General features: G+C 40.9%; 1 protein-coding gene across 1 annotated transcript; it reads left to right on the top strand.

Moving 5' to 3' along the window:
• Nucleotides 1-445: 445 nt before the first annotated feature.
• atp6v0b (ATPase H+ transporting V0 subunit b) lies at nt 446-7,671 on the top strand. The gene is made up of 8 exons (XM_053438188.1): nt 446-692; nt 1,565-1,613; nt 2,677-2,760; nt 4,223-4,300; nt 4,787-4,856; nt 5,063-5,114; nt 5,260-5,450; nt 5,785-7,671. Exons 1-8 carry the CDS (start codon nt 608-610, stop codon nt 5,809-5,811), a joined length of 636 nt encoding a protein of 211 aa, XP_053294163.1. The 5' UTR covers nt 446-607; the 3' UTR covers nt 5,812-7,671.
• The last annotated feature ends 2,251 nt before the right edge of the window (nt 7,672-9,922 follow it).

The raw sequence follows: 9,922 nt of genomic DNA, 5'->3' as shown, positions 1-9,922 counted from the left end.
CAACCAAGCTGATCAACAGTGACATCTAGTGACCACTATCCGCTATTGGTGTGGAATGCGTTGATCCACAGACCAGGTAAATTCACGATGAGGTAGATAAAAAAATCAAATAAAGAATAATATATACTATATATATATATATATATTACTATACTTATTAATATATTTTAAAAAGGCAATAGAATAACAATAAATACAAATTCCCTGAGTATATCATATAAAACACTTTCAAATCTGAATTTGAAGAGTGCTCAATAAATATTAATACTTGGGTAATAGGTAAGTAATATATAATGGAACAAGTACTCGAATCGTCGTTGAGTACAGTACTTGAGTAAATGTACTTAGTTACTATGAGTCCTTGTGATGTGTGGTGAGTAACCTTCGTGGTTTCCTTGTTAGGACGCGCACGCTCCTCAGAAGGGAACGCGGCCCCGGTCACATGCTCGTGTGTGAGGATCAGCTGACTGACTCTCCTCTTCCTCCTCCATCAGACTGACAGCTCCTCCTCACACACTCGGGGTCCTCTCCACCTTCCCGTCTCTGGCGTCTCGTCTGACCCCTGAGTCCAGCGTCCCCCCGCCGCCGATCCAGCAGCCTGGGATAGATGTTGTTGGAGTGGATGATGAACGGACACGCCATTCTTTACACGGGGGTCACTGTGGCCTTCTGGACCACCATACTCGTCGTCGGTAAGATCGCAGTTCCCCCCGGAAAAATGAGTCAGGATGTGGAATAAAATGAATGCACACGTTTAATCCCTGGATTCGTGAAGCAGTTATTATACAGTTGCGTGTTGTGTCTGCGTGGAAACGTTTTTTTATCAGCATTTGACAGCGAAGATTAGGGACCAGGCTAAACCATGGAACCACAGCGGCTGCGGCTGTTTCCGTTTTTATTAGCTAGCATCCGCTGGCAAGTGGATTTAGCGGCTAGCTAGACAAGGTTATATTTGCACAGTGGGACGTGGACAATGGGACACAAGTGACAACGCTTTACTGTCGTCGTGTCATATGTTATCATTCGGTGCAAGCTTATTTATCTTGCGTGCTAGTTAGCATTTCGCTAGCAGTAGCGTAACGTTAAGCCACTGTTAGCTCGTTAGCTAGCGTCTGGCTAATGGCTAACCGCTAGCATCCTCATCCTCAAGCAATGAACAACAGTGTTAGAAATGGCCGATGATGAATTCTCCTATTTGTCGTTATTTATTGTTATTTACATTATTTCCCCCCCGTACGTTTGAAGTCATTTAATGAAGCTAAGCTAACGTTAGCTGGTTGGCAGCTCGCACACACAGCTGACTGGGTCCAGATATAGGAACTGCAGCGGGTTTCACGTGAGAGTGACAATCACACCGAAGCTGCAACTTCTCTGCAGGACTTCAACACGTTCATGTGACTCTGCCTCACACACTGGGCAGAGGAAAGGCTCCTTTATACAGTCAACACGCAGTAAATAGATGTAGTGGAGTAATGACGAGCTTTTAGCTCAGTGTACTTGGGCTGTCTGATCCTTTTTTTATTTACATTTCACATGTGAATTAAGAAGTTCTCTGTTTCCTCAGGCCTCTGCTACACCATATTTGACCTTGGTTTCCGCTTCGATGTGGCATGGTGAGTAGTGTGGGCACAAACCCACAAAGTAAAAGATGTGTAAGAGTGTATTTGTCTGATAGCTTCATCTTTTGATTCACAGTTTTACACAATTAATAAATGCCTCATTCAAGAGTGTAAACCCTGAAACAATCCTAGACACAACAAACCTCTAAATATCAACAACATGTATAGTTGAATAGAGTTTTGGAAAAAACAATTCAAATTGGACTTAGAAAATTGGCCAAACAGGACAATTCAGTCTTAAATGCATGTTATTCTGTCATCTCACAACTTATAAGTGTGAGTGTCTGTTGAGTTACTAGTGACTACTACCCTGACTCTATGGCAGTGGCCAAATGATGCTAACTTTCCCCAGATTTCACAACTGCAAGGCAGAAGTGTGAAGCAGCACAGTGGGAGTGCGACCTACAAACACTAGTTCCTTCAAACTGTTAAGATGTTGCCTTTACACTGCTGTGACATTCAGCCCCCCCCCCCTTCTCAAGACATATTTACAAGTCTTATTTTTCAATACACTGCAAATAACAAAAAAAACTGAATACATAGTAAATATTGTTTGTAAAATTGCAACAAATGAGTGTGTTCCTGACCAGCTTCAATATACAACATAAGACAGTTATGCTGTAAATCTGACACTTTAATGTGAAATACAGTTTTGCTGCAATTTTAGATGGCAGTATTTTTTTCCACATCGGCATGTAGCTCGACAAAAATGCATCTGGTCTGTGTGAGAAATTGTCATGAATTAATTGTTCTGTATCCACTTCATGTGCAGAGACATAGCTTGAAATTGGCACTGGTTTCCACTACAGGAAGCAAACCAGTGTGTGACATTCAGTTTTCCATTATCAACAATATTGTGATCCCTTTTTTAAATGAAATTCAGAGGGTTGAACTGTGCATGAGATTGAAAACGTTGCAAAATAAATAGTTAAATAGTGTTCTACTTTTTTATCAAAGTTTAAATATGACATTAACTTTTGCTTCTTGCATGTGTTCAGTAAACTGGCTGTGTTTCCTAATAGTTCAGATTCTAACCGCTCTACTTCTTTACTCGCAGGTTCCTCACGGAGACCTCTCCCTTCATGTGGGCCAATCTGGGAATTGGTTTGGCCATTTCTCTGTCAGTGGTGGGAGCTGCCTGGTGAGTAGTTAACATAAATCATGGTTTAAAGTGTGTATGCTGCAGACGTCTGTCAGGTCATTTCAATGTGTAAGGCAGATGTTGTGCTTTAAAGTCCTTTTTATCATTTCCTCTTTCTTGAATCACTCAGGAAAAACCTTGTGTGTAATAGAGGAAGTGGAAAATCTCAAATTTATTCACATGGGAACTTTTGTGTTCTCTTCTAAATATTTGGACAGTTACAACTTGATGCTCACTTATGTCTGATGCATTTGACTGAAGTGAAGCACAGACTGCTCCCGTATCATGAACTAAAACCAGTATGTGACTTCCATCAGAAGCCGTACATGCCCTAGCAGAACCATCACCATGGCTGTGTATGGAACTGAGCACTAATGTTTGTTTCCTTTTGTACTACACACTTCTGTTTCCATCTTTTTGAGGTTGAGAGAACTCGGCCAGATCATTTTTGTGTGTTGTAATGAACTGAATCTTACTTCTTTCTTTAGTAAGTTGTTTATTATTGCCAGAATAGATTCTCTCTATACCTTCCCTATTCACACTGACTGAAAACTCCACCTCAATGGAAAATGGCTTTTAATCCTCAGTCAACTCTGCGAAACACTGCACGTTACTCCAAAGAACAGTGCAGAGAGATTAACAGATACTACCCAACCTGTTTGAATCTGATTTAACAGTCCCATTATATGCTTGGAATACAAATTGAGAGTTGGTTTTGTGAATCTTAAGTAGAAAAGATAAATAAACCTTTGCCTTTGCTGTCAGCCCATTGGTGAGAGCTCGTGGAAGAAGATTAGTCAGAAATGAAAATTCAGAAAAACTCCACTAAAAGGTTAAAATCGTTTTATTCGCTTGATTGAAAAGCCACTCAGAGAGCTTTTTCAGCCCTTTCTTCTGATGCAGATTCAACAAGCTGTACTAACACAACAGCTGCTGATAAGGGCTGAGTAGAGCCAGCAGTGCAGGACGAGCATCAACGGCTACAGGCGACTGTCGGCCACACACAGTTCACAGTGTCGTTCAGATGTTGTTGGCCGGTGTGTCAAGGCTGGAACGTATTGTATCCACTCTGGATTTGAATTTGCTCGAGTTGGATAAAAGTTTTATACCTCAATGTTTCACCTCTCTGATTTACACATTTAATCCCTGATCTCACTTTCTTTTGCGAGATTATGACGCATGTCACCTTTTGAATAAGTTGATCAAATTCTGTTCTTTGTTAGAGTTAAAATATGCTGCCATGGCGGCCACATTGTTCTGTCATCACCTCATTAAGTGGAGTTTTACAGTTTGACAAAGTGGAGTCAACCACCAGCCTTCTTTTAGTGACATTTAACTTTTCATACCCTCTGTTTTCCAGAACAGTAGATCTTTGATGAGGCGTCATCCTCCTCCACATCCTCCTCACCTGCTAGTTTTTTGTTATGTTAAATATGTCTTTCTGGTTGGTGTTGTGTTTCAGGGGGATTTACATCACAGGCTCAAGCATCCTTGGTGGTGGTGTCAAGGCTCCACGAATCAAGACCAAGAATTTAGTCAGGTAAGTTTAATATAGAACAGAACCGGTTTCAGTTTCATTCTGTTTCTTATGTTTTATATTTAATTCTGTATATTTTACTTGCATACAAACATTGTCAGCTATGCAGTAGCTGTGCACATACTTTAATATTGCGGCTAAACACCAGCAAACAATCTTGTAACATTAGTAGGAACATCTCAGATTATGACTGCAACTTTTTACTGTTTGTTTTGGATATCACAGTGTTAAGTGATTCCCAAACAAAAGTATTTTCATTCACATCAGCAAAATCCCAAGTTATAAGCAAAACTAACACTTAGCAGCCATTGAATGAGAATCCCTGAGTTCCTGTCAGGTTAGACAGTGAGTTACAGTCCTACCTTGCTTTCATGATTGCAGTTTGATTGTTAATCCACAGCAGTGCTATGTAGAATTAGCTGCATGATTTAAAACCAAATAATTTCACTCCATTTATTTCTGATTGTGTTTTTTTATTTCTCCCTCCAGCATCATCTTCTGTGAAGCTGTTGCGATCTATGGGATCATCATGGCCATTGTTATCAGCAACATGGCTGAGGTGAGCAATGAGCGTCTTCATCGTTAATGTTCAGAAAACAGCCAAGTTATCCGTTTCGTGTCTCCAGGGGAATTTCAGGCAGCAGAACTGTACAGGAGAAAGTACTTCCATAACCTACTGCATTGTACACATGGGATATGAGGGAAGCTGCACAGCAGAACAATGATAGTTGGTTGCTTCTAAAAATACATCTTTTGAATCTACAGAACTTCAGTGGAACAACCCCCGAGACCATCGGAGCGAGGAACTATCAAGCTGGTAAGAAACGGACATAAAGCTGCTGAGTGAAGCCGTAAAAGAAATATCCACCTCGGAAATTTTGAACATTAGTTTTAGTACGTTTTCACATGCCTTTTTATGAATTTGTGAATATCGCTGACTCGTTTGATCTCTGTTCTACAAGGTTACTCCATGTTTGGAGCCGGTCTGACTGTGGGCTTTTCCAACCTCTTCTGTGGCATCTGTGTCGGCATCGTGGGCAGCGGAGCGGCTTTGGCAGACGCCCAGAACGGCAGCCTCTTCGTCAAGATCCTCATCGTGGAGATCTTCGGCAGCGCCATTGGCCTGTTTGGAGTTATTGTAGCCATTCTGCAGGTGAGTGAGTCCGGCTGAGTTGTTTTGTCTTCACTGTTCTTTTTTCCTTTGGAGAGGAATCTATGAGAAATGTCAGTGCTAAGTAGAGTGTGGATACCCAACCGGATGCCAGGCTGTGTTTAGACAAACATGGATCAGGTTCAGAAATTAAACAGAATCCTGGTCAGGTTGGTTTTCTCTCCAGTTCGGACAGGCTGGAGCTGCACTCTAAAACAATTATAATTTCCACAAATGTCTACATGGATGTATGTCCTGAAACAGGGACTCAAGCTGTCTTTGCGTTTACAATCCTTTAATAATTTGTATATTTGTTTTTTCTCTTTTTCCCCCACAGACGTCGAAAGTAAAGATGGGCGACTAAAGCGCCTTCACACACTGAGAAGATGAAATGACACTGCTGGAAAACAAAAAAGATGGATTATTGTGTATATACATCGTAAATTATTTAAATGTCTCTATTTGCCTCGTTTTCTTTAACCATTATTCATTCAAGAGTGGTTAGTGCATCGGTTTGAAGTTGAAGCAAGAAAATGTCAATTAGTGCAAAGACAAACCTACATTACATGAAGGATTGTACATTAAGATCATCATAAATGTTTTCCGACCACTCTTGGATGAATGATGAGCTAAAAATTACACTAGAGTATTTGAAAATATTTGTGTGTGTGGCTGTGTGTGTGTGCGCGTGTGTGTACACTGGATATGTGATTTCTTTTTTTCTATTTTCCTGTGAAGCATGAGTGTTTCCCTTTGTGTTTGTAGCTGGGTCTGTCATTTTTCTTTTTGTTGTTGCATCTGTTTTTTTGCGTATAAGCAAGTGGCCCTTACTTCACATCGTGGCCCAAACCCAGTATTTGCCAGGTCTCTTACTTTAGTTTTCAGACAGAATCTGAGGGTTTTGAATAAAAAATCATTATAGAGAGGTAAGAGGGACGGATCCCAGCAGCAGATCTGCTCTGAATATGTCATCCTGTCATTCACTTCATTACTTGCTGAAAATTTTCTTCATTTGAAATCCATGAGATTCTTGAACCTCAGCCACAAGTCCCGGTTTTTCCCCAGAGTCTCCTCGACTTTTTGAGTTCAGTTGATGTTAAGAGGGAAATACAGATGGCCCTTTTGGAAGATGGCTTTAGAAAACCTGGTCGGTCGCAAGAACAAACAAACAAACTTCTGTCCTCTCTTCTCTAGATTCGTCAACCTTGTCTGTTCTTAGACTGGAAAAGAGAATCGTTTATTTTTATATAGAACTAGCTTAATCTTGGTTGTAAGTGCATGAAATCTTTCAGAAATTAATACTGTATAGATGCACGAGTCCACTGACGTGTATTTTTAGCAATCTCAGGTGCTCTGGTGTCCAAGACTCTGGGTAAAAACTATCACCTTGACTTCCTCTTCATTTTACACCAAACATCATCTGCTGACATTAATATCAAATGTAAACTGTACACATCTGTTTTCCTTTATGTTTTCTAACATTCCTTCGTTCGTGTAAATCAGAGTTGTTTGTATGGAGTCCACATTGACGATAAGAACCTCCTGGTACATTACAACAAAGCTGTACACTATTGATGTTACTGTCAACTGGCTGCTGTACAGTATTTCAGGTGTAATTATTTTATGTCAACTTAGAAATCTGGGTAAACAAGTTATGTTTCCTGAGGTTCCTGAACCGTGGGCAGCCAGCTGACATCATAGAAAAGAGTGGATTTAGACTCTGAGTGCAGAATGCTGCATTATTCAGTCTCATGTTTGTTGGTGACATGTACAGAAACACGTTTCGTTCTTTAGGCATCATTCCACATGGGTGACAGACCACAGCTCATTGTGACTTGTCTGAAATCTTTCTTTGACCCTTCTTGTGAAGCTCTGAAAGAGAATAGTGAACATTGAATCTAACAATGGGGGGGGGGGGGGGGAACTGAGTAGACTCAGGAATATGTAGACCTGACCTCTCAGTTGTGTCTCGGCTTCAGTCATCTTTCCCCTTTACGGCGGTTTTATGATTAAACCCAAGATGAAACTCCACCAGGCTCTGTACCACACCCCTGGCTTTCAGTGACTGTAGTTGGTACTGTGTGTTTACTTTGTTGATGTGATGGTGATGAGAAAATAACTGATGTTTTTGACGTTGTGTATAATAAGAAAAACAGATCATCCTTCTGGCTTCCTAAATGTCCATGAGAAAAATAAAAAGGTCCAATCAAGATCTCTGATTCAACTCCTCTGCGTGGTCCTGCTTTGTTGTTTGATCTGTTCACGGTTACATTGCATCCATGCAGTCCACGTGAGTTTCTTCTGATCTCCACTAGATGGAGCAGTACACCGCAACATCTGTAGTACTTAATAAAACTGGTACTGTACATACATACATTTCCAATTTAAAGACCAAACAAATAATGATGTTGATTTTAAAGATGAAATGATGAATCTAATCAGTCAAATGAATTAGATGGAGAGCAAAGATACAAACTGTTGAAATAAACCTTTAAAAAGTGTTATTTAGACAAATTTAATGAAAACCAAGGGGTAATATTTTCACGATGGTTATTTTGTGATGTAAAGTTAATATAGCTTATTTCAAATTTCAAAGATATTATTCTTAACAAACAACATAGTTAATATACAAGGTTGAAATTTATTTCTAAATAAACAAGAAAAATTTGGTTTGTTCGACATAATATTGTATTTTACCCTTTTACCCTAAAACTTAGATCAGCTTCGATAAACTTTTAAACAAGGGACCAAATTATTTGCTGTGAAGCAAGAGTTAACAAATAAGGTAGAAGTATTCAAAGTCAATTCGACACAACTTTATTTGTCCCTGGGGAGGGCAATACTAAGGCAAATAGGGCGTGTGATCGTTGGAGTGTAGATACATACTGAATGATTGAAGAGAAAGGAGTGCAGGCATAAATTATGCACAGTTAAGTTATATATGTACAGGGTATTTGAAGAAATCAAATTATTTACAAATACTTGATATTTTTGTTACCGCCTTGTGAGGTTTGTTATGAAACCTAATGTAAATAACATATATATGTATTGTTATTATTATTGTGATTTTTTACGGGATCATAATAATAATGGGTCATCAAATCCCCCCCCCTCTTTGATGATATCAAAATAACAAAAAGGCGAAGGGGTGTGTGGCCCCTCCCAGCTTCCGTCGGCAGCCGGAGTGAAAGGACCTGCCTCGGAGCATCCTTCCTCTTCGCTTTCTTCCTAATCCTCACCCAAACACAGCGGGATGACGGAGGCATCGTGAGGATGGCGTCTCTCCTCTCTGCGGTTTGCGTTAGCACGTCGTTGCGGGTGATGTTAGCCGCTGTGCTAACGTAACATCACGCTCTCCTCCACCAGCAGCGGCGGCGGCGGCAGCAGCGAGGACGAGCAGACATCACCGGGAACGAGCAGAACTGGACTGAGCCTTTTCGCTTCTCTTATTTATTTTATTTTGTTTACTCCACCGTTGCAACATTTTACGCCTTTGACACTTTATTGCCCCCCCCCCCACCACCACCACCACCCCCACCCCCCGCTCCACCTCCTCCACCTGAATGCAACCAGCTCCAGGAAAACACCGGAGTCCGCCTGACAACATCGAGGTAGGTGCATCGCTGGGGTTGTGCATCGCATCCCCGCTTTCTTTCTTTCTTTGTTTCCACGCGTCTATCTCGCAATCCTGCACAGCTCCAGCCTCCATTGAAGACGTGGCTACTACAGAAATGTGTTTGCATCGCTCTGCCCTTCTTTTGTTATCATGCACACACACAACCACACACACAGACCCACACACACACACACCAATCAGCATCCTTTCTCTTTTTCTTTATCTCTTTTTTTTTTAACACACGCCATACTAGGCTTCACCCTCCACAGTAGATGATCTCCTCACGCTGTTGGGAGGTTTCATTCAAAGAAGATCTGCCTCTGTTTGCAACAATCTCCTCCATCTTTTTTTTTTTTTTAATAAAAGGGAAGGATGCTGAGGAATACAGCATCTCAGTTACATTACAGTGAGACCACCAGGATGTGCATTACACTGGAGGAGTAAGAGAGGAGGAGGAGGAGGAGGAGGAGGAGGCTTCCACATCATGAACTAACCAGGCGTTTACACAGAAGCTCGGCACCTAGACCGTAATCCAACCTGACATCTCTCCCATTTAGGACAAAGTATCCCTCTACAGGAGCAAGTGGACTGGAACTACCTTTGCTCTCAGCATCAACTAAGTTGCAGAGCAGCTTCAGGCAGGAGTTTCCAATGTTCCCTTCCACGCACAAAACATATTCTTATCGTGTCCAGGCCCTACTTTTATTTTGAAGTGATATTTGGTTGGTTTTTTAAATTGTAATTCAGTGAAAGAGCAACGTGTGTGTTCATAGGTTTGTGTAGAAGTGGTTAATGGTTGTTATCACTGTTTATTTGTAGTTGATTTGCTGATGGTTTCCTTGGTTGATCATTCTATTTG

Source organism: Pleuronectes platessa, chromosome 13, assembly GCF_947347685.1.
Source record: "Pleuronectes platessa chromosome 13, fPlePla1.1, whole genome shotgun sequence".
Classification (NCBI taxonomy): Eukaryota; Metazoa; Chordata; class Actinopteri; order Pleuronectiformes; family Pleuronectidae; genus Pleuronectes; species Pleuronectes platessa.
The sequence above is the reverse complement of the archived record's forward strand: the minus strand, read 5'-3'. Positions and strand labels throughout refer to the sequence as shown.

Excerpts from the sequence above, each read along its gene's own strand:
- atp6v0b (XM_053438188.1), top strand. The coding sequence starts at position 608 with ATGTTGTTGGAGTGGATGATGAACGGACACGCCATTCTTTACACGGGG. Across the intron at positions 1,614-2,676 it reads TTCCGCTTCGATGTGGCATG|GTTCCTCACGGAGACCTCTC; the intron begins GTGAGTAGTGTG and ends CTTTACTCGCAG. Across the intron at positions 2,761-4,222 it reads TCAGTGGTGGGAGCTGCCTG|GGGGATTTACATCACAGGCT; the intron begins GTGAGTAGTTAA and ends GTTGTGTTTCAG.